The sequence below is a fragment of the Miscanthus floridulus genome, chromosome 16, assembly GCF_019320115.1.
Source record: "Miscanthus floridulus cultivar M001 chromosome 16, ASM1932011v1, whole genome shotgun sequence".
Lineage (NCBI taxonomy): Eukaryota > Viridiplantae > Streptophyta > Magnoliopsida > Poales > Poaceae > Miscanthus > Miscanthus floridulus.
The window spans coordinates 56,213,105-56,237,384 of NC_089595.1; the positions used below are offsets into that span (position 1 = coordinate 56,213,105).

At 50.6% G+C, this 24,280-nt stretch overlaps 2 protein-coding genes and 1 pseudogene across 8 annotated transcripts; 1 reads left to right on the top strand and 2 right to left on the bottom strand.

Moving 5' to 3' along the window:
* Window positions 1-1,405: 1,405 nt before the first annotated feature.
* On the top strand, window positions 1,406-23,919 carry LOC136512355 (probable AMP deaminase). 7 transcript variants are annotated; one of them, XM_066506322.1, is made up of 12 exons: window positions 1,406-1,933; window positions 2,610-2,776; window positions 5,849-6,039; window positions 6,676-6,854; window positions 6,935-6,986; window positions 7,109-7,384; window positions 13,007-13,151; window positions 13,253-13,320; window positions 22,009-22,629; window positions 22,710-22,986; window positions 23,079-23,241; window positions 23,466-23,919. In XM_066506322.1, the coding sequence occupies exons 3-7, from the start codon at window positions 5,940-5,942 to the stop codon at window positions 13,093-13,095; spliced, it is 696 nt and encodes a 231-aa protein (XP_066362419.1). In that variant the 5' UTR covers window positions 1,406-1,933; window positions 2,610-2,776; window positions 5,849-5,939; the 3' UTR covers window positions 13,096-13,151; window positions 13,253-13,320; window positions 22,009-22,629; window positions 22,710-22,986; window positions 23,079-23,241; window positions 23,466-23,919. The 7 variants fall into 7 exon arrangements, with proteins under 7 accessions (XP_066362419.1, XP_066362420.1, XP_066362418.1 ...); XM_066506323.1 differs by having other exon boundaries at window positions 22,710-22,770; window positions 22,881-22,986; window positions 23,079-23,919; XM_066506321.1 differs by having other exon boundaries at window positions 22,009-22,062; window positions 22,500-22,629; window positions 23,079-23,919.
* On the bottom strand, window positions 20,302-21,648 carry LOC136510705 (uncharacterized; annotated as a pseudogene).
* On the bottom strand, window positions 22,177-23,187 carry LOC136510706 (glutathione S-transferase T3-like). Its single transcript, XM_066505069.1, has one exon. It carries the CDS (start codon window positions 23,185-23,187, stop codon window positions 22,177-22,179), a length of 1,011 nt encoding a protein of 336 aa, XP_066361166.1.
* Window positions 23,920-24,280: the final 361 nt, after the last annotated feature.

Below are 24,280 nucleotides of genomic sequence, written 5' to 3' on the forward strand. Positions count from 1 at the left end.
TCCTTTTCCTCACAAAAAAAATCGACCCACTTCCTTTGTGCTTCTATGTAATCTATTTTTTTTTTTGTAGAAATCAGAGGTAGCATATATTTAAGAATAGAGTGAAGAAAAGAACGGAATTGGATAAAGAAGGGAACATACCCTATGAGAGAAGTAAGAGAATAATATAGAAGTATTATCGCTGCCTTTTTAATTCTGTTTTCTTATTAAGGTCATGTTTAGTTCCCCTCCAAAACACCAAATTTTTCAAGATTCCCCATCACATCGAATCTTTGGACGCATGCATGAAGCATTAAATGTAAATAAAAAATAAAACTAATTACACAGTTTAGACGAAATCCACGAGACGAATCTTTTAAGCCTAATTAGACTATGATTGGACACTAATTACCAAATAACAACGAAAATGCTACAGTGTCGTTTTGCCAAAAAAATTGCCATCTAAACTTGGCCTAACGGAAGTAGTATCCTCCATAACCACTTGAAACATATAGAAGTTACAAGAATGCACCTCTTTGTTTACCTCTACATTTAAGCTAATAACTTCAAACTAAAATATACAATATATTATAGTATAGATATAAAAACAACCAAATGAACCGGCAGTATGCAATGAGCTCAACAATCATGAGTCGTCAGTTTGTCCCTATTCAAATCCTTGTCCTCCCCTCGGGTACAGCTTTTAGTAGGTCCAAAACATATATATGAGTCACGTATTGTCCATCTCCTAGCCATGTAGGATATCCATCAACTTCATTATTATCCTTCTCTTCTTGTAGGTTTGGTACTATATTTTCGTCTTGTGTATATCCTAACTGTGAGATAAGCCCCTCAGTGCATATCTTCGCTCCAGCGTATCCACAAATACACCATCTATAAGTTCTTATTATGATAATACCGCACACTGCATCTTTGCCTTTCTTAAAAGCTTTTGAATCAATCCCCAGTTGCTCATGACAAAAGCTGTGCTAAATGATTGAAGCAGTCCACACCGTACCATTGGACGGCCACGATGCAGGCCTTTTGTTATCCTTGGCTTGCCGTACCACCAAAGTCCAAATATCCTCCCCTTTCACAAACTTTTCACGTCTTTTATGCCTTGTTGGTGCGAATCCAAAAAGCTCTCAGCAAAGTGACAGAAGCCTAGCGTAATTTCAAGCTAAAAAAGACCCTAGCTTAATATAATAATAACCACTCAAAAGTGCTAAAAACAGCGGCCACGATAACAAGCAAACCTAAAACAAAAAAAAGTTGCCCCTGCACGGAATCACCACTGGACTGGATTAGTGACGAGACGCACCCAGCGGGGCCCGCGTAAGCGTCCACGTCACCATCCGCACGGGCCCTTATAAATAGGCCCACCGCTGCCCATCCCATCCACCCTCTCATGCATGCTACTGCTGCTAATGCTAATCCCCCTCCCAGCCTAATCACCTCCTTAAACCCACGAGCCCCTCGCACCTCACCGGCAGGCGGCCCGGCGCCAATGGACTCCTCGGGCTCCGCCTCGTCGTACAAGCTGCAGCTCGCCCTCGCGGCGCTCGTGGGCGCCTCCTTCGCCGCCGTAGCGGCCTACTACCTTCACTACCGTGCCGTCAAGCAGGTCGCTCGCTCCGCCTCCACCAATCGCCGCAGGACCCGCCGCCCCCCCCCCCCCCCCCCCCCCCCCCCCCCCCCCCCCGCCGCCGCCGGCGGGAAGCTCCCTCCGCCGCGCCGCGCTGCCGTCGGCTCTGCCTCGCTTCCCGACCTCTCTGCGTTCTATGATGCCCGCGGCCACGGCGGCGGCGGGCTCGCCTCCGGCGGGTACCTCGTGGAGGAGGAGGATGCGCATGGGGTCGTGGGCCCGCACGCCAACGGTGGCGCGCTCGAACGCGCGGAGCTGCAGCTGCTGGACATCCCCAGGGATTGCCTAGACTGAACGTGGGCCCCGACGGTATGTTTTTGTTCCCCAGTTTATGGATACGTGTGGGGGTGTGCAGTTGGCGTGGGTGCAGATTACTGCAGTGTGGGGTGGATAGGATTGGGGAACTTGCTCGGAGATAGGTGGGTTAGGCAGTGGAATGGCTTCCGATCGGGCGCCCTGGGTATGAGTATGACAAAATAAGATAAAAAAATGAAATAAAACGTTGTTTGCTCATCGAATTTCTGACTATTGCGTCAAGCGCTCAACACCGAGGGCAATACTTCTCTTTTTTCTTGAAGCAAGCAAATCATTAGAACGAGTGGAACTTCTAAATACATTTGTATGGAGCATGTGCATACTGAATTTTAGCTTTAGGCGCCATGAAAGTTGTGGGAAGCTAACACTGCAAGTCTGCAATCAGTCATTCTTTATTGAAGCACTAATATTTGTTACAATTAGTCAATATTCAAAGCAAAACTTTTAGCACCTCGATTGCCAAGCATAATTTTATGACCTCTGTATTCTAAATCTGGAGATGCCATCATGCATAGCATCATAATAATATCTATTTAATCGGCATGAGCTGTCTATAAGCTACATGACATCTGTGATACTTTTTCATCATTTTTTTTTTCTATGCAAGGCAGTGAAGTTTACTTTTCTTATCTCTGCAATAGCTCTTTATAGCAATGGATGGTTATTGCAGGCAGTAAACAATTTGCCCGGACAGTTTCAACTAGACGGGTTGAAATAATTAGACCTAAGTCACCCAAGTCCCCTGCTGCCAGTGCAAGTGCACTTAAGAGTGCAGATGGATCATGTGATGCTATACAAAATAGTGACGATGGCTACATGAACACAAATGGAAACCTGGTAAGTTCCCATCATCCACTTGTTATTGTTGTCAGTTTTCTACTCCCCTCCCCTACTGCCCGCCCCATGCATGCTATATTTTGTAGGGAAAATTGGATCCGTACCATCAAAAGAACACATCTTTATATATATACCATCAAAAGAATCAGTTTTAGATATTTACCATCAAAACATGATTCACGTTAGAAGCTGACCAGTTCTGTTAACTCTAAGTTATCTCTGACCATTTTGCCCTTGCATATTAGGCCCCCATTCTAGCGCTGTGTAACTGTACTTTAGGAGAGCATGTGTAAATAAAAATTTAGTAGGATACCAACACAACACCTCAGCAACATATAAACACAACAATTCTAGATCCTCATCCACTAATTTTATTCCCTTTGCAAAGCGCTATATATGTCATCTCCTCACTGTACTAGCAAACTAGATGCTAATAGCTACAAATTTTAGAGTTTCAAAAGGAGAGAAAAAGATTGTTACCCTTCTATAACCTCAGAAGGATACATATGGCTCAATTTATAGGTCGATTTTTCAGCACTAGGAGAGAGGGAAAACTTAGGGTTAAGAACAACAACAAAAAGAGAGCAGGAAGAAGAAGAGCTAGGGTGCGAGGAGGAGGCAGTGGGCGCTAGGGTGCATTGCCGGGGAGTGCACCGCCGGGGCAGCACGGCGGCGGTGGTGGCAAGGAGATGTGCCGCTTCTTTTTTCTCTGCGTGAAATGCCCTTTCTCTGCGCACTACTTTTTTTTCTCTCCGCGTGAGACTTAGAAGCAGCGGCATTCATTTAGTCTCATGGGCAAAATCGGAACATGGTAAAATATGGACTGGCCAAAAAATCTGAAACCAGCTACCAGACTAACATAAGTAGAGAAAATGGTAAATAGCTGTAACATTGTTACCTTTTGATGGTAAATATCTCAAACTAATTCTTTTGATGGTATATATCTAAAGACGTGTTCTTTCGATGGTAAGGATCCAATTTCCCCATTTTTTGTATGTCAAAGTAGACCTTGGTATGAGTTTGCATGCAAGGAACCACCGGAAGTTACGCATTTGTTTTGAAATGGTAGAGATAATGCCCATGGTTTAAGTGGCTTTGTGGCTAAAAGTTTTTAGGGATTATTGAGAATGAACTGTTCCATCATTTATCTGAGTTTGTAAAAATATTAACCATCATTCCTTGGATTCAACTGTTGTGAAGTATTAGTGGATTGCCCACCTCTTCCCAGTAGCTTAAGCTTTTGGGTTCACTTGGTTGGGGCATGAAACCTAACATGTTATCAAAGCCAGAGGTCTCAAGTTCGAGTCATCTTTTAAGTCCTCCGCTCCCTTTATTTCCACGTTTGCACCTTGTTATGCCTGCGCGTGGGTGGGAGTGTTGCGATGTATTAGTGGATTGCCCACCTCTTCCCAATAGCCTAAGCTTTTAGGTTTATTTGGTTGGTGCATGAAACCTAACATCAATCACGTATGATTACATGTTCCAAGGTATAGGGAGTTAAAAGTCAAAAGGTTCTGGGAATGGATCTGTGGAGACAGGGTGATTATTCTACTGTTTTTCTTTCATTTAATGATTACAAGTCTGTAGAAAAAGTTATCTCAGGCTACAAGTGAACCAATGTGGATTCCTGTGAACTACGAGACATGATTCATGACATTACAGCACTCCAACATCCCGCCATCCCGGTGAAACAACTTGTCTTTGCATTGAAATGTAATGGCGATAAGCTCCTTTACTGGATGCAATGGAGGTGGTTGCTTGCTAGGGCTGAAACTAAATGTATCCTCAACATGGCAGCATGCGCCAACCTGCCCCCGAGACATTTCCTGATGTCAAATAATGATGTAATTTCTTTGCTGCGGTTCATTTTGAAAGGGTATGGCTGAAGTCTATATGAAATGAAGCTTGCTATATTGTGAATGTTGCATGATGCAAAGTGTTAACATCAAATGATCTGCGTTACATTTAGCATACAATGGTATAGGGATTTAGTGAATGACGGAGGCTACCTTGACGTAGAAAAGGAATGCACTGTCACCCTATCTCTTAACTCTCCTACTGCTTCAGCTGCCCCTCTATATGACTTCTAATGGGGTGAAGTTCGGAAGGTTCATTGAAAAAATCTTTAATTTTTTTCCTTGAATGAATGCTGTGTGTCATTTCATTTAAGAGAGAAAGAGGTACAGGGGTGAGGAATGAGGGTAAAACAGCCCCACCCAGAAACACAACATACACTCACACCAGCTAGAACAACAAACAAACTCGCCCCATAGTAGAGCAAAATACGACCAATTGGGCAGCAGTCTACCAACCGGAGCCTAGAGGTCTGGGGAGGGTGACCTAGCAAGAAGCTCCTGAAGATTAGAGGCACCTGCCATGCACCAAAGACTATGGGCGTGTTTGGTTCCCAGCTGGAACTTGCCATGCGCACTGTGGCGTCGCCACACCTGCGGTGCAAAAAATGGCCGTGACACTTGTGGCAAGTTTGCTGTTGTAGATCAATGCAAAGAGCTGTGGCGTGCCTAACTTGATTTGTAATCTAAACAGCTATGTCAGCAGGTGTGGGAGCCTCAACTTTGCTGTGGCATGGTGTGGCGGAGAACCAAAAACACGCCCTACATTCATCGGCCACTGTTTTTTTTTCCCTCGAACACGCAGGAGAGCTAATATCATTTCATTAAGAAGAAAGGTCTGAAGCAGAGGGGAAGAAATCCCAACAACACTCACACACTCAAACACCTATAGCACTCTAGAAGACTAATAGAACATAAACTGAAAATAAAGACCAAAAGCAACACGACCAGAACTACCTCCAGCCGAGCACCAAAGGATTCACTCATAAGTGACAGCTCGCAACACCATTGTAATGCTTGGAGTAGAGCCATTAAAAACACAGTCAAAGATGTACTCGAATAATGCATTTGTGTTTGACATTACGCTAGTTTAATTTGGTTGCTGTTATGATGCATGGACCAATTCTATACAAATACTATATTCTTCTCCCATTTGGTAGAGAAAGTGGCTGAAAAACCTCTCAGTTTTTTTTTTAATTTGGGAATACATTTTGAACAGGAAGGAGAACACAAAGGAAATGCAATTGTGGAAAATGGGGCTGCCAAACCATTAGCTGCAGCAAGCTTGATGCGGTCAAAAAGTATATCCAATGGTCTTCATGCAGTTCAACCTGACCCAGTTTGCTGCAGATATTCTACGAAAAGAACCTCAGCAAGAATCATTTATCAAGATGTTAACTACTCCAGAGGGTATGGCATTGTTAATACATAATAGTTCTCAATGCTGATTTAAGGGGTGAAACAATAGCCTTTCATTTGAAACTTTGGCAGAGCTAGAAGGACTCAATAGTTTTATTGTTTCACATGCTCTGGTAAGATCACCTGCTTGAACGTTGCTATGCTTTTCGAGTTTTTTCTAAGCACACTCTTTTGACAGAGTGCCTAGATGCTCTAGTCCTATGCTCCAAAGTAGTCATTTAGATATACAGGACTTCATAATTTTGTCTCAATATTTGGAGTATGTCAAGAACCATAATGGAAAACCATGGTAAATTTTATTACAACTTCTAAATTAGCCTATTCGGCTGGTGCTGATACGATCGTGGATTATTACTGCCGGTTGGTTTGGTGTGAGAGAAAAATACTGTTTTAGTTGAAAATTTACGATCGTTTACGACGAAGCGAACAGGCTGATTGTTGGGTTTTGTGCTTGGCCAGATTCTTATTTCTCTTGTTGATTAGTTTATGATCTTTTTTATGTGAAATTTAATTCAGATACATTGAGAAACTTGTTTATTCAGCTGAAGAAAATCTATAACTGAATTGAATTTTTCTGTACAATATTTATGGAAGTTTATGGGGAATGGTGTTATCTATTTATGGCAGAGATTCCAACTGCTGACGAAATTGAGGTGTTCAAAATCCTTCAGAAGTGCCTCGAGTTAAGAGACTCTTATCTCTTTAGAGAAGAGGTTACTCCATGGGAGAAGGAGGCCATAAATGACCCCTGTACTCCAAAACCTAACCCCAACCCGTTCACTTATGTGCGTGAACCAAAGTCAGAGGTACCTTAGTTCTGCTTATTGCAATCTTATGATATCCTCCCCGTTTTTGTCCTTGAGATTCCATCTAATTGTGGTTTCAGCATGTCTTCCAAATGGTTGATGGCGTTGTCCATGTTTATGCGGATAAAGATTGTACGTTCTTCTACTGGTGTACTTCGCTTGCTTAACCAGATAATTTCATGACTCATTCTCCCCCTCCCCCCCCCCCCCCCCCCCCCCCCCCCCCCCCCCCCTTCTTTTCTTTTCTGGCTCAGGCACAGAGAGCATTTATCCTGTGGCTGATGCCACAACCTTCTTCACGGACTTGCATTATATTCTCCGAGTAACAGTGATAGGAACTCGACTCCTACCCTGGATCGATCGCAAGTTGTACGAGTGGGAGATGGAAGGGCGAGGTTTGAACGACGATGAACGATGGCGAGGCGCCGTGGTTCCTCGAGCGAGGGGTAGGAACACGCGCGGGGGAAGGAGGGTGGCGGCTGCTAGGGTTTCTGGAACTCCCGGCTCCCTAAAGGAAGCCGAGCAATTAGGTTTGCTCTTGCTTAATTCTCCAAAGTGTTTTACAGCCTAAATATATATAATATCTTTTCTCCTAAAAATAGAAACTGATCTCCTAAAAAATAGCAACTGATCCGGGCCCTAGGCCAGCCCATACGGTGCCTCCTTAGCCACTGGCTGGCTGTCGCCGGTTGTACTGGAGGCCCGTCATAACATCTCTTCCCGCTTGCTGAAACAGCTCGTCCTCGAGCTGGAAGGCGGGAAACTCTGTGCGGAACGCCTGGAGCGGCTCCCAAGTCGCATCCTCCTCCGGTAGGTCTTGCCACTTGACGAGAAGGCGCCAGATACCGCGCCGCTGCTGTGCCTGCAGGACACGATCCGGTGGAGGAAGGATCCGGCCATCTAGCACCGGCGAAAGGTTCGCAGGGGCGGACGGAGGGTCGCCGCGGTGGCGCTTCAGCAAGCCCACGTGGAAGACGTCGTGGATGCGAGCGCCCTCGGGTAGCTGGAGGTGATAGGCGATGTTGCCGATGCGTTCCAGCACCTGAAACGGACCGGCGAAACGGGGACCCAGCTTGCGCTTGGCCCGGGGGTCCAGGGACTGCGCCGTCCTGTGCAAGAGGCACAGCCAGACCTATTCGCCCACGGCGAACTCCACGTCGCGGTGATGGGCGTCGTAGGTCTTCTTAGCTAGCTGTTGGGCCTGGAGAAGGCGCTGGCGCACCTCGGCGAGGATCTCGTCGTGGGTGCGCAAGAGTACGGCAGCCGCCTTAGAACGGGCTGTCCCTGGCTTGTACGGCAGGATGGGTGGCGGGGAACGACCGTAGACCACCTCGAAGGGCGTGGTGCGGAGGGTGGTGTGGAAGGAGGTGTTGTAGCAGTACTCCGCCCACGACAGCCAGTCCACCCAAGCACGCGGACGATCCCCTGTTACACACCGCAGATACATAGCTATCACCTTGTTCACCACCTCGGACTGCCCGTCCGTCTGTGGGTGGAAAGCTGTGCTCATGCGTAGCTTGACGCCCGCCATCCAGAACAGGTCGCGCCAAACGTGGCCCGTGAACACGGGGTCCCTGTCGCTGACGATAGACGACGGGAACCCGTGGAGCCGCACGATGCCATCGAAGAAGGCACGGGCGACGGACGTCGCGGTGTAGGGGTGGCCGAGCACGAGGAAGTGCGCGTACTTGGAGAAGCAGTCGGCCACCGTGAGTATGATGGACTTGCCGCCCACCTTGGGAAGGCCCTCGATGAAGTCCATGGAGATATCCGCCCACACCTAGGACAGCACCTCCAGTGGCTGTAGCAACCCCGCTGGCTGTAACGTCTCCGTCTTGTTGCGCTGGCACGTCGCGCAAGCACGCACCTAGTCCTGTACCAGAGTGTGGTCCCCGGGTATGTAGAAGTCAGCGCGGAGGCGGTGGAGGGTCTTCTGGACGCCCTTTGTGTCCGGCCGAGTGCGCCAGGAGCAGCGCCTGATGGCGCAGGTCGTCGTGGTCGGGGACGGAGATGCGGCTCCCGTGCAGAAGGAACCCGTCGTCGAAACGCCACGGGCCCTGGAGTTCACCGGCGTCTAGGCGCTGTCGGAGGCTCTAGGCGTCCACTGCGGTTGCTGTGGCGCAGCGCCGGCGTCGGTCACCGCGGGCTCGTCCGTGTCACGGCGGGACAGCGCATCCGCCACAGTGTTGAGGCGTCCTAGCCGGTACTCGACAGTGAAGTCGAACCCGAACAGCTTGCTGATCCACTGGTGCTGTGGAACCGTCGACAGGCATTGGTCGAGAAGGAATTTCAAGCTGTAATGGTTAGTGCGAATAAGAAAATGTCGTCCCCATAAGTATGGACGCCAGGCCGATTAGCTCGCGCTCGTACACCGCGAGCTTGAGGTGACGCATCGCGAACGGTCGGCTGAAGAACGCTAGGGGTCCCACGCCCTGGTGAAGGACGGCGCAGAACCCGGCGCCGGAGGCGTCATAGTCCACCACAAACGGCCTGCCGAAATCCGACATCTGCAGCACCGGGCCGGTGGTGAGGGCGCGCTTGAGCGCCTGGAAGGCCGTCTCGGCCTCGGCGTCCCAAGCGAACGCGTTGCGCCACAGGAGGCGCGTGAGGGACGAGGCGATGATACCGAACTCCCGGATGAACTTGCGGTAATAGCCCGCGAGTCCGAGGAATCCCCGCAGCCCGCGAGCCGACCACGGCTGTGGCCAAGCTGCGACCATGGCCACCTTGTCGGCGTCCATGGCGACGCCGTCCCCGAAGATGACGTGACCCAGATAGGCCACGGACGACGCCCCAAACGAGCACTTCGAGTGCTTAAGGTGGAGATGATGCGCTCGAAGCTCGCTGAGGATGATAGCGACGTGCTGGAGGTGCTCCGCCCATGAGGAACTGTAGATCAGGATGTCATCAAAAAATGCTAGCACAAACCTCCGTAGGTATGGGTGAAGGACATCGTTCATCAATGCCTGGAATGTCGCCGGTGCGTTGGAGAGGCCGAACAGCATCACCAGGAACTCGTAGTGGCCATGGTGAGTGCGGAACGCCGTCTTAGCCACGTCGTCGGGGTGCATCTGCACCTGGTGGTAACCCGAACGCAAGTCGAGCTTGGTGAAGAAGCGGGCCCCATGGAGCTTGTCTAGGAGCTCATCCACTACTGGAATAGGGAACTTGTCCTTCGAGGTCCTGGTGTTCAGGGCCCTGTAGTCAATGCAGAAATGCCAGGACATGTCCGCCTTGTGGACGAGGAGGACGGGCGTCGAGAATGGCGAAGTGCTGGGCCGAATAATGCCCTAGGCGAGCATGGCCTCGCACTGGCATTCCAGCTCGTCCTTCTAAAGCTGGGGGTAGCAGTACGGTCGTACGACGACGGGCGCCGTGTCCGGCAGCAGGTGGATGCGGTGGTCGTAGGGGCGAGCCGGCGGAAGGCCTTGCGGCTCGTCGAAGATGCCGATGTGCTGCTGAAGTAGATGGTCCAGCAGGGGCTGCTGGGTGTCGGTGGACACTGCCGCTGCATGAGCAGCCCCATCGGCACCACCCACACCCCGCCAGAGGATGCGGCGTCCCTGGCACGTGAAGGCAACCATCATGGCTTCTAGGTCCCACACGATGGGGCCTAGTGTCCGTAGGTAGTCGATGCCGAGGATGAAGACGAAGCAGCTGAGGTCAAGACCAATGTAGGTGATGGAGAAGTGCTCGCCGTCGATGCTGATGGGTACGTTGCGGGCGACACCCTCGTAGCATAGGCGATCGCCGTTGGCGACGGTGACGCACAGTTGGTCACCCCCTGACGGAATGAGGCTGAGGCGTCGCATGGTCGCGCCCTGCATGAAGCTGTGCGTGGAGCCGGTGTCGAGCAGTGCAAGCAAGTGCTCCCCCTTCACCATCACAAGGAGGAGCATGGAGTTCTCCGTGTGGATACCTGCCAAGGCATGGAGAGAGATGGCGAACACATTGGCGTCCGCGTCCGAGGCTGCTGGTACCGCCTCCATGGCCATGGGCGCGCCTGCGGCGTCGGGCGCCGCGTCATCGTCGGCGTAGTCGGCACCCTCTATATAGAAGAGGCACTGACACATGTGACCCGGCACATACGGTTCGTCGCAGTTGAAGCAGAGGCCCTGACGATGGCGCTCCAGCTGCTTGCCTGGAGTAAGGCGGCGAAAAGGCCACGCGCCCGGGGCTACGGTGGCCGCCGCAGCGCTAGGACCGACCGGTGCGTGGGGCGCGGTAGGGGCACGGCCTGGTGGAGGCAGCGCGGGACGCGGCGGAGGGCGAGCGCCATGCGCCGCCGGCAGTGCCTGCAGGGCTACCGTGCGCGGCTCGAACGCTCGGGCGTAGTACATGGCCGTCTAATGATCCAACGGAGTGTGCATCTCGACATCCACCCAGATATGGTCCGGGAGGCCGCCCACGAACAACTCGACGTGCTGACAGGTAGAGAGGTCCCCGGTGTGGCACGCCACTGCCTGGAAATGGCCCGCATACTCCTGCATAGTGGACGTAAAGGGTAACCGGCCGAGCTCAGCCAGGCGACTACCTTGCAGCGGTGGACCGAAACGCAGACGGCAGAGGTCGCGGAAACGCTCCCACGGCGGCATGCCCTCATCCTGCTCTAGGGCATAGTACCAGGTCTGCGCGTCGCCCCGGAGGTGGTAGGAGGCAAGCCACGTCCGATCAGAGACCAATGTCCGCTGGCCCCGAAAGAACTGCTCGCAGTGGTTGAGCCAGTTCAGGGGGTCGGCCGAGCCGTCGTAGGTCTGGAACTCGATCTTGTAAAACTTCGGTGGTGGAGGCTCTGGGCCGATGACCAAAATAGCGCCCCCAGCAGTGTCGTCGCGTGCCGGGGACGACGATGACGAAGGCTGCAGCGAGCCCCCATGGAACAGTGGTCCGTCAACCCCCCCCCCCCCCCCCGTACAGGATGCCTGACGCGAGCACCCCACCGTGGGCAACCACTGGCCCTGACGAGGGCGGCGGCGGCACGTAGGGAAGTGTAGTCGCCGTAGTGTAGATGGGTGCCGGCTCCGAAGGCCAGCCCGGAATACGCGATGGCGATCGGGGAAACGAAATCTGGGTGATCAGCACGCCGTGGGGCGGAGGCGGCTGTGCGATCAGTTCTGCGTAAGAGGGTGCGCCATCGTGGGGCATGCCATAGATGTATCTAGCCGCAGCAGGTGTGGCCACGGACGGCGGCGCCGGTCGGGTTGGCGCCAATGAAGCATGCTGGACGGACGGCAGCGACGGCGCCGGCAGGACCTGTTGGCTGTAGGGCAGCGGAAGGGCCAGTTGCTGCGGAGGCAGGGGCTGGGTCGGCGGTTGCGGCCCGTGAGGACCAGCGAGAAAGGCGTGAATGGCCGCCACCGACCACCCTAGGTCAAGGATGGCCGCCGTCATCTGTTTAGCGGACATGACAGGCGCCGTAGCCGCGGCAGATGGCGCGATCGACCCAGACACCGTGACGAGGGCCGAGGACAGGGGCGCGGTGGTTGCAGCGATGGTGGTTGAGGACGCGGAGATCACTGGCGAGGGATGGTCAGTCGACATCGAACCTGAGACTGCTGATACCAGGTTGATAGGAACTCGACTCCTACCCTGGATCAATCGTAAGTTGTACGAGTGGGAGATGGAAGGGCGAGATTTGAACGACGACGAACGACAGTGAGGCGCCGTGGTTCCTTGAGCGAGGGGCAGGAACACGCGCGGGGGAAGGAGGGTGGCGGCTGCTAGGGTTTCTGGAATTCCCGGCTCCCTAAAGGAAGCCGGGCAATTAGGTTTGCTCTTGCTTAATTCTCCAAAGTGTTTTACAGCCTAAATATATATAATATCTTTTCTCCTAAAAATAGAAACTGATCTCCTAAAAAATAGCAACTGATCCGGGCCCTAGGCCAGCCCATACGGTGCCTCCTTAGCCACTGGCTGGCTGTCGCCGGTTGTACTGGAGGCCCGTCATAACAAACGGCTGCAGGGAACACAAGAACTGTCTGCCATAATCGGTTAAATCTTCTTGAGCATGTAATCATGTCATAAAATTGTTTACCTCCTTCATATATATACAATGAAAAATATTTGAATGCTCTCCTACAGTTCTTTGGCTGTGATGCATTTCTTATTTCCTTTCAGAAGTTTAAATTTCATCTGATGTTAAATGTGGATAGGGAATTTCTTGCCCAGAAGACTGCACCGCATCGTGATTTTTACAATGTCAGGAAGGTTGACACTCATGTTCATCATTCAGCATGCATGAATCAAAAACATCTGTTGAGGTTCATAAAATCCAAACTAAGAAAAGAACCTGATGAGGTATATTCATTAATTAATTGGTCAAATGACTTTCCTGGCCCTTATGGAACATGATAAGATTATCGCCTTACAATTTTTTTGTGCATAATATGTCTTTGTAGGTGGTCATTTTCAGAGATGGTACTTATATGACTTTAAACGAGGTTTTTGAGAGCTTGGACTTAACTGGGTATGTTTTGGATTTCTCCTATGTTCATGTCATTAGATGTTATTTCTCTCTTGCATAGGGTCCTTTCTGTAAGAGGTACACAACAATAGATGAGTTGCCTATTCCTCGGTATCACAGCTAGGGTCTCCCTCGATCCAAATCTCATCGTGCCGTGGATGTTGGTTGAGCCACCCGCATGCTTTCCAGTTAGTTGGCAACTTCACCTTTATCTTCCTCTTATCCCTCCGCCGTCCCCCTAGTGCGCCCCCCACTACCACCACTGGTGTGCCACCACCGCGCGGCTGCACCACACACTGTTGTGCCACCAATGTGCGCCTATGCCTGTGCCACTCGCGTCTGCCCAGTCTACCGTAGCGGACCTAGTCGTGGCCTCTCGTGTGCACTCCACTTGCCACGAGCCTTGAGTAAAAAAAGGGACAAGGGAGGTGCAACAGGAAGTAGGGGACTGTAGCATGGCCATGGCATTCGTTCCATGTCCTGGTCCTGGTCTGGCACCAATTGGGGCAAATTCGTCTTTCACATGGAGAACCACATAGGCAGACAACAGTTGTGGGGGCTACCTCAGGGTGAGTGGAAATGTCTGCCATGTCTGGCTCTTCCGACACCGCCTACCTACCTGGCTAATGTTGCTGCTGATGTCAAGGTGGCTCTTCTTGTGGTATATGAGGTTGAGATGGACAGTTTGATCTCTCTGCCTATGAGACTTGGTTGTCTGAGGAGGCCTGTGCTAAGGCTATCTTCCTTGTGAGCATTGAATTTGATCTGTTAAATGTGGGCTCAGCTTTGCAGTAGTTACGTGATTTGTAATGAGGCGATGAATCTTGCTGTTGTTGAGGAGGCTCAGTCGTTTCGCCACCTTGACTCTACCATGGAGGACTTTCAGTTGTTTGGCACCGAGTTCTGTGGTGCGTGCTGTGACCGTCATCGAAGTCAGAGAGACTCCCACTTGCTATATTGACAAGAAAGGGAGCTGCTACTATTGTGCTCCTCTAGACCAGAGGGGGGAGCAGTAGACTACAAACCTAACATTTCTTCTCCCAATCCTGCTGCTACTCCTTGATATCGATCATGCCGATTTTGGCCCGAAGCTCCTGGAACCGAACACACCTGAGAAACTTAGTGAAGCTGTCTGCAAGCTGCCGCCCAGAGTCGATGAGAACTTGAGTACAATTTATCCTCCATCGACACAATCACAAATGAAGTGATATTTGATGTCGATGTGTTTGCTCCGATCGTGGAGGACTAGATTCTTTGCAAGGGCGATGGTGGGTTGATAGTCCATCAATGTCGGTGCACGAGCCTCTTCACCGGTGAGCTTGTGCAGCAGCCTACAGAGCCAAACTCGTTGGCATGCAGCCGTGGTCGCCACGATGTACTCCGCCTCATAGGTTAACAATGAAACCACCTAGGCGACAGGGGATGAGCCGAGCAGGAGGAAGTAGGAACATGTCGGAAGTGCTCTTCTGGCCCTCGACGTCGCTCGCCATGTCACTGTCGCTGTACCCCTTGAGCTGCAGTGCCACTCTGCTGTCCTTGGGGAAGATGTTGTATGGCCATAGTCACAGCTTCCCTTGATGTAATGCAACAGGTGCTTGACCGCAACCTAATGATCCTCCCTTGGATCTACCATGAACTTACTCACATAGCCCACGGTGAAGGCAATTTCTAGTCGTCTGTGAGTTAGGTAGCGTAGACTACAGACGATGCTGTAGTAGTGCGTGACATCGACCTTTGCCATGGTGCTCGCCTTTGATAGCTTGAGCCTCTCCTCCATTGGCGTCTGACATGGCTTGTACTCCGCCATGCCGCTCTACTCCCGGAGTTTTTGCCCATACACCCTTTGGCAGAGCATTTTGTAGCTCCTCCCCTACTTCACCTCAATGCTGAGGTAGTAGGTGAGCAAGCCAAGATCGCTCATACGAAAACGGGCTGTCATCTCGCACTTGAAGCCGTCGATGTCCTCCTACCTTGCCTCAGTGATGATCAGTCATCCACATACACGCCGACAATGAGGTGCCCCTTCCCCATCTGTCGTGTTTATAGGGCGTCTGTCGGTGCGAAAAGTGACCAACAAGTAAATATTTATAGTTTTGCCGTGCGTTGTGATCGGATGTGGCCTAGCACTCAATGACATATGATTTATACTAGTTTAGGCAACGTGTCCTACGTCCACTTTTAGTCGGTCGGTGACTTTATTCCTAAGCCCAAGTGCTCGAAGTTTGCTGTGGGGTTACAAACGAATAGGAATGAGAAGGAGGTGTTAGAGGCCCGGTCGGACTCTGAACCGAATGGGCGAGAGTGACGGGTGCTCTAACGTGTGCTAAGTATTAGAGTGTATGCTCTGTGTAGCTGTGGGGTTCTAGAACCGTTGAGCTGTTCGTTTGTTTAGGTTGTCTAGAGCCAGAGAGAATGTCCAACCTCTTTTCTTTGGAGAACCAAGAGAACGTCCCCCAGAGAGGAGAGAGCGCATCCCCTTTTATAGTTTGAAGGGGATGGCCTTACAAGTCAGAGAAAGAGAGAATGGATACGTGTGCTACCTAGTCTTGTTGCCCACGCTGTCGGGTACAAGACGGTCATCGGCGCTCACAATACTGTTTATGTCAGACGCATGTGGCAGGCTCTACCGTGTTCGCTTGGTATGGCAAACGTTGGTGCCTACAATACTGTTTGTACTCTGGCATGCCTAGAAGGTTGCATAGCGCCCGTTTGACATGACCTGGCAGCACTGTCTTAAAGGTGCGCAGGGCATTGTAGGGTACGGTCCTCTGTATTGCGGTTGACTTGAGCGCCTTACCTTATCTGCTTTGCCTGATCCCTGGGCCCTCACCGAGTGGGCGTCCCCGGTTGGTCGTTCCTAGTTGGCTCCAACCATGCCGGTCGAGGAAGAATCATGAGCAAAGGTCTGGCATATCCCCGGTCAGAAAAGGAGGTCAGAGTCGGTCTGTGTCCCCACCTTGGCCAGGCCTTCCGGTCGAGGACTGGATCGTTGCCCTATCCTATTATTACGTATCTGGGCCGACCCAGGAGGCGCGCATTGTCGCAACACCATCTGCTGGGCCAAGTTTTTTTTGTAGGGAAGCAGGTCCATTGGGGACCCTGAGTTTATGAACCCGACAGCGTGCTTGGTGGCGCATTTGGTGAAGCCAAGAGAGCCGATGGTGGTGTTGAGCTTGATGTTCTAGGCTCCACAAGCCTTCCACAACCCATAGAGGGCCTTGCATAGCCACAACAACCTGTGCTCCTTGCACTCAATGATGAAGCCCGGTGGTTTTTTTTACGAAGACCACCTTGGTGAGCTACCCGTTGAGGAACTTGGACTTCACGTCTATGTGGTGGATGCACCAATCCTCGCCGCCAGCGCCAGCAGGCGGCGCAGACTCCATTCGAGCCATCAGTGCAAAGACTTCCTTGAAGTAGATCCCTCCTCTGCACGAAGCCCTTGATGAGTTGTGCCTTGTGCTTGGCGATGTCGCCATGCTTCACCTTGTAGACCCACTTCAACCTAATTGGCTTGCATCTGAGCGGTGTGCCGATGAGCTCCCACATCATGTTCTCCTCGATCGCCACTGTTGATCGTGCTCGGCATCAACAAATGTTGGCAGCTCCTCCGCACCCATCATCAGAAGCTCCTCGTCGTCGAGGACTCGACTCGCTTGACTGATAGGGTTGGTGTTACCAATGATGTCGTTCACTACTTGGAAACACACCTCCTTTCTTTGGTGGTAGGTGTCGTCATGTGAAGACATGTCGCTAGGGGAGACACAAAGTGGATGGAGCTCGACGGAGACCCCTCTTGTTCCACAGCAGGTCGTTCGTGCCCAATGTGGGCGAACTTGTAGGCTTGCCAGATGTCGCTGTCTGTGGAGATGTAGCACTGCCTGGACTTGCTGCGCTAGGATCCACCTCCTATGGTGCCCCAACACAAGGCACCTTCGTCGTCGAGCACCTAGTGACCCGAGGTGCTAGGGTGGCGGGCCAGGAGGAGGTGGATCTCACGCAAGACAGTCACCTTGCCTTCGTGTGAATCGTAGAGCTGATAGGCTTTGCTGCTGGCCTCGTAGCCTAGAAACACCATCGGTGTGCTCGTCCTCCAGCTTGGAGAGATGGGGCTTTGTCAACTTCACGTGACCGACGCAACCGAACGTGCGCAAGAATAACATGTTCGGCTTCTTCCCGTACCAGGCCTCATATGGCGTCACCCCTTCAGGTTCTTCATTGGTGTGTTGTTGAGGATGAAGACCGTCATGGAGACGACCTCGCCCTAGAACTCTGTCGACATCATCTTGGCCTTCATCATACTCCACGCCATGTCAATCACATTCTGGTTGTGCCGCTCCACCACTATGTTCTGTCGCAGCGAGTACGGCGCAGAGAGGTGCCCCAACACGCCACAGTCGGTGCAGTACTCACCAAACGCTAGTGAGGTGAACTCCCCACCTCGGCCCATCGTCAGTACATGCAGCCTCTTTCCGGACTCCGCCTCCACCCATGCCTGGAAGTTCATGATCGCCGCCGCCGCTTTGTCCTTGCTCGCCTGCAACCACATGTAGCGGTTGCAGTCGTACACCAGCAACAAGAAGTAGCGGCGACCTCCATGTGGCTCCAGGGTGATTGGCCCACAGAGGTCGCCATGCATGAGCTTGAGGAGGTCGCTGGTGTGGTACTTCGCCGTCTTTGGGAATGGCAGTCGCAGCTTGTCGATGTGCTTGATGAGTGGGAGACCGCGCAGCATCTCCTGGCGTGCAAGGCTCCCTAGCGCGTCGAAGCTGAGAAGCCCAAAACGGGCATGTCACAGCCATGGCTCATCGTCTTGCCTCGCTTCCAAGCATACCGGCTGCATTGGATGGAGGTCTAGCACGTACAGCTGGTTCCTAGAGCCGGTTTCCAGTAGCCGGTGTGCGGCAAGTATCGTGGCTAGAAATGCATGACCATCGCTGTCTTCCACTGCTGTGGCTTGCCGCGATGCTTCCCTGCGCCACCGTGGCCGGACGACCCGAAGGAGCTTGCCCTGGGCTGCCGCTCGCTCATGCAAGCCGCCTACTCTACCTTGGTCAGCAGCAGCTTGCCGCTGGCTGTCGTCATTGCTGTGGCTTCGACCCGGTCATCGACCGCCTTGAGGTGCTTTGTCACGTCCTCGATGGTGAGCCTGGACAGGTCCATCAGTGTCTCGAGTGAGAGCGCAATTTGCACGTACTTTGTGGGCACCACTCGCAGATACTTGGCAACGACATCCTCCTCGTCGATGGTGACACCAAGCACGGCGAGCTGGCTGACCAGTGACTGCAAGCGCAGCGCGAAGTGCTCCATCGCTTCCCCCTCGCGGAACGAGGGCCTCGTAATCTCGCTGAAGCTGCTGCACCTTCGCCTTCTTCACGCGGTCTGAGCCCACGTGCATGACCTTGAGGGCGTCCCAAGCTTGCTTCGGGTATCCTTGCTGCCAAGCGACTCCACGTGCTCCGGTGGAATGGCACGTAGGATCGCCTCCATGGCAACGCAGTCCTCTTCATTCTCGGTGCCAGTTTCGATGGTGTGCCACAGCTTCCACGCCTTCAACATCACCTTCATCAGCACGGTCCACTCGCCGTAGTTGGTGCAGGTGAGAACAGGGTACTGGATGCCGCCAACCTCCCTCACCGTTCGCTGCACCACGAGCTGCTGACGCTCTGGTGATTGTGATGGCCGGCGTCCCCGGCGGTCTAGGGAGATTGAACAACCTGCTGCTGCTCCTGATATTGCCGGTGATCACCCAACTGCGGCTCCGATATGACTTGTTGGCCGACTTTGTCTTAGGTCTGTAGCACCACACCCCTCTCACTCACACACACACGCTGGAGGTTGAAGATGAGGAGAACAGACCACACACACGTATGAACACAAGTGAATGGGGCTGCTGAACTTAGCTGGCTGCAGCTAGCCATTGTCTTCTTATAGAAGCAAAGGAATACAGTAAAAACAGAAGTAAAAAATAAGGAGCCATGCTGCCCATACCTAAGGCCGTCTGTAGTGTGGGAGCGGTGCCCCAAAATAAATGGGCCCGTTGTACAGTAATAGGCACCGCTGCCCACTCAGCTGTAGTGTGGAAAATTTTTGGGAGCGATGCCGTCTGCTACGGTTGGGACCCAGTTCCAATAAAATACTCTCGTTGCCTTCTTCGTTCGCGCGATGGAAAATTCCCCTTTCTCCCGTTCCTCTGATCTCCCAATTCGTGCCATGGATCTCCCTCAAATCCAACCATGCTCTTCCAAATCCAGCTTCTCCAGAGGCGCGAGCAGCTGCCGATCTGGTCGAAGGCGTCGCCGTCAGGGCCGATCCAGAGCTACGAAGCCCGCTGCGTACCTTGCCGCAGACGATGGCCGTGGACGCCGCCGAGCGGCGCCAGCGCGGGGCCACCGGCGCGCCGGATGCGGGCGCCCGGAGGCCACAGAACGCGGAGGTGGAGGGCGTGTAGAGGAGCGCCGCCTGTGCGCGGGCCGCCGAGCCGCGGGACGACGCCCGCGGTGCCAGCGCCAGGGAAGGCTTGCAGCAGGCCGCAGTGGGCGTGAATGCCATGGCGGATGGAGCTTCAGGTGAGGCCTCTGCTGCAGAAGCGGAGGCTGGAGGAGGAAGGCACGCAGACTACTGCTGCTGCCTTGCTTCATAGTGGAGGAGGAAGGCACGCAGGTGCTGCTGCCTTGATTCGTGTGATGTTGCAGGTACTACTTTATCTCGCGAAAGATCTTGACATCAAGTGATTGTGCTTTGTTTTGTTTATTGCGAACCAAGAAAAATGAATACTTTTGAATCTGTACACAACGCAATCCAAATGGTGTGCTTCAGATTACAATAGAATTTTTTTTACAAGAATTACCAATAGAAATGTAAAGTAACATAGTACATTTAGTTAGTACACTTTGACCCTGATAGAGTTCATACATAACAGCACAATTATTTAATGAAAAACTACATATACTAGTACAAACATTTTGATAAGAGAGAATAAATCTAAGCTTGGCCGCCTCCAAAGCGCTGAAATATATGCTCAATCAAGTCCGCCTTCAGACGACGATGCATATCTCGATCACGTATGTCTTCTTGTATCTCTAGAGCCCTAGTAAATCCATGAATGGGCCCATGTCCATATCCTAACAATGGTGCAGATGAGCTGCTTTCATGGTACTCATGCTCGTAGTTGTCATCATATCGAACTCTGAAAGAATCCCTTTCATCCTCCACAATCATATTATGCAATATAATACATGCATAAATAATTTCAGCGAGTGACCGCACTTGCCACATGCGTGCTGGGCTTCGTAGAATGGCAAATCGAGCTTGCAAAACTCCGAAGGCACGCTCCACATCTTTTCTTGCTCCCTCTTGATGTTCTGCAAATAATTTGTCTTTTCCACACTGAGGCAAATGAATTGTTTTCACAAATGTTGCCCACTCTGGATAAATACCATCTGCTAGGTAGTATCCCATGTTGTACTCATGGCCATTGACTGTGAAATGAACCTCTGGAGCTCTTCCTTGTACCACATCAGTGAACAAAGGTGATCGATTAAGGACATTGATATCATTGTTTGACCCAGCAACACCAAAAAATGCATGCCATATCCACAGGTCGTGTGAGGCAACTGCCTCTAACATGACAGTTGGTCCACATTGATCTCCACGAGTGTACTGTCCCTTCCATGCCACTGGACAGTTCCTCCATTGCCAATGCATGCAATCCACACTACCCAGCATGCCTGGAAATCCACGCGCTTCACCTATATGAAGTAACCTTTGGATGTCTTCTGTAGTTGGTTTTCTTAAATATGTAGGACCAAAACACTCAATGATCCCTCTACAGAAAGTATTCATGCACTCGATAACTGTACTTTCAGCGATTCATAGATTTTCATCCCACAAATCTGCAGGTGTTCCATATGCTAACATCCTCATAGCAACGGTACATTTGTGTAAAGGTGAAAAGCCCACCTTTCCAAATGCATCGCTCCGTTGGACAAAATAAGGAGACCACTCACTAAGGGTCTGCACAATTTTCAGAAACAGGTGTCGCTTCATCCTATACCTCCGTCTAAATTGGAAATCATTGTATACTGGATTTTCTGAGAAGTAATCAGACATTAAACGATCCCTAGCACCTTCACGCCCTCTTTCAATGTACCTTCTATGAAACCTTTGGTTTGGAGTAGACATACCGATATGTTGTGACTCTATCTGAGCTCTGATTTGTGCCTCAATTTGAGCCTCCACTGGATCATTCATGAAGTCCCAAATGAATTGGTCAACTTCATCTTCACTATCAGACTCTTTGTCAATTTTCATGGACATGTTTGGGTCCATGGAACTTCTGTACTGATGTTGGTTTGCTCGATGCAAGACAAACTGTCTGGTGGAAGATATGGTCTGTGCATGGTGCAATGCAGGGTCCTCATTTTATACAAGGGAGCTCACAACGGCTAGTTCATTGCAACAGGTTGTTTTTACAACAGCTATATTAGTTGTCAGACCAACTTTTGCTTTTACAACAGCCACATTGTCAGACCAACTGTCCTTTTTACAACAGATCTATTGTCAGACCCACTTTTCTTTTCTACAACATCTATATGTATTGTCAGAACAACTATTCTTTCTTTTGTATTAATTTTGGCTAGCTATTTTTTATCTCTGATGTGTGATGTATTTGTATCTTGTTTGTTACAGGCAATATATGGCAATAGTGCATGCAGAACCAGCAAGTTAATTCATTGATACAAGGTAGCACATTGAAACTTACAAGTCTTGTACATAGATAGCACAAAATATTTGAAAAAAAGCTAATACATTGCTACATATCCTGAATTTAGAAAGGTATTACATTGCTACATAGCCTCAACTAAAAAGCTTTTCAGATAAGTATGCCAACATTTTTTTGTGCCTTTCCATGGCTTCTTCATCGTAGCTTGAAGTGTCTTTATCTAACAGGGCCATGTACATACCCAATGTCTGTAGCTTTGCCTTTTCCTTCTCATTGTCTGCAATCTTATTTTCAGCTTCAGCTTTAGCTTTAATAGCTTCAGCTTTAATAAGTGTTGCTTCAGCTAGTTTTTCAGCAGCAATAGTTTTTCTCAACTGAAGTTCATTGAACAGATTCGCATTTTCATTTGAGATGCTGTCTTGTGACTGTACTGACTTGCCTTTGCCTTTTTGTTGAGCTTTGGCTGCATTTCGTCCTGGAGGTCGACACCTAATGACAGGATCTATATCTTCACTATCTTGATTTGAAGAAGTATAAGCACCTGATGCATTTACCTTGCTTCTCTTGTTCATCATTTCTTCAATTGGGTAAGCTTTACTCCACTTTGGTTGATCCTTCACTGCTTTCCACCAATATTCAAGTGCAAAAGGCCTCTTTTTCTTGGCAGCTACTTTATACGCAGCACGAGCCCTTTCCATAACTTGATCATCGGATTCACCACTAGCATGGTCTCTCTTCTCCTTTTCATAGCATGAATTGAAAATGGTAATGAAAGGGATAGTCTTGGTCCAATGATTTTTCAATTGAGCACCTGTTTTTCTTCGATCTTTGGGTGCAGTCAAATTGTACTCTGCTGCAACATCCTTCCAGTACCTATCTCCTCTTCTATCAATTCCAACAATTGGATCAGTGGAATGTTTCAGCCAAGCACTAACTAACCGAAGGTTGTCCTCCGGACTCCAGAACAAACGACCTTCCTTCTTTTCACTTTCTTCAGGGCTGCTTTCATTGTCACTCCAAACTGGTGTGTTTGCAGGAGGAACACCAGTCTGTTGTTGCTCTTGGGACACTGGAGAAGATGAACCAATGGGGCTGCTCTCATCAACCCGTGAATTAGCCCCTCGGAAACCTTGGAAGAAACCCATGGATCCAACTTGTGATGCATGACCAACCCCTTGTGGGTATTGTTCCATCCCTTGGTAAGAGGTACCTTGGTAGCTTCCTTGTGATGGGAATGGGAATTGTGGGTAGTTTGTTTGGGATCCAAAGGGACCGAACATGTGTGAATACTGGGGGTGGAAAGGGGTAGGAAATTGTGGTGGATAGTTCATGGGGTATTGGGGTGAAGGAAAATGATGTTGCTGCCTAGCTAGATTTTGTGGCTCACCACTTGGATTTTGTGGCTCACCACTTTGTATTGCAGAGTTCAAAATATTTGTCAGAGATGAAGCTGTGTTCTCCATGGCTACAGAGGGAGGGAATAGAGAGAGATCTATGTGTTCATGTACAGGTAGTTACTTGTATTTATAGATATTTGACAACGGTCATGTTTACTTCAAGGCCTGTGTGCCAGTCCATGTGAACGTTGAATATTGAAGGCCTGTGTGCCCAGCGTCTATGTGTTTTGAACTTCGAAGGTCTGTGTGCGTGTGTGGCCAACGGCCTTGTGAAGGTCTGTGTGCCAACGGCTTTGTAACTGTTCTGACAGCGCTACAGTGAACAATTATTGTTTATGTTTTGGCACCGGGTGAATGAAGATTCACCGCTTCCAACTTTTCTGGCCCCAATCAAAACAAGCACCACTTGTTGCAGTGTTGGGAGTGATGCCCAAACACTCTCTCTCCTCTTTTGGGCATCACTCTCTGACCACACTGCAGAAGGCCTAAGGCCATGCTGCACGTACTTGCTACTATTTTACCTGCTATAGCCATACTCCCACTTGCTGTCCTATTGACAGAAAAGGGAGGGAGCTGCTACTGTTGTTGTGCTCCTCTAGACCGGAAAGGGGGATGGAGCAGCAGATTACATGTCTAACAGTATCTTCTGTTGTCATCTCGACCTCATCCTCCACCTCTGCTTTTCGTTTTGCCACCATCTCCATCCTCCCCACCACTGTCCGTTTTACCCCTTACCCGCCTCTGGTACCTCCTCCCCATCTCTGGTATGTCCTCCTCGTGAGGTCACTCATTGTTACACTCGCTGTCCATGACCTGTTCTACCATCCAACTCCTCTCCATC

Excerpts from the sequence above, each read along its gene's own strand:
- LOC136512355 (XM_066506320.1), top strand. The coding sequence starts at position 5,940 with ATGGTCTTCATGCAGTTCAACCTGACCCAGTTTGCTGCAGATATTCTA. Across the intron at positions 6,040-6,675 it reads GATGTTAACTACTCCAGAGG|AGATTCCAACTGCTGACGAA; the intron begins GTATGGCATTGT and ends TATTTATGGCAG. Across the intron at positions 7,385-13,006 it reads AAAGGAAGCCGAGCAATTAG|GGAATTTCTTGCCCAGAAGA; the intron begins GTTTGCTCTTGC and ends AAATGTGGATAG.
- LOC136510706 (XM_066505069.1), bottom strand. The coding sequence starts at position 23,187 with ATGGGTTTCTTCCAAGGTTTCCGAGGGGCTAATTCACGGGTTGATGAG.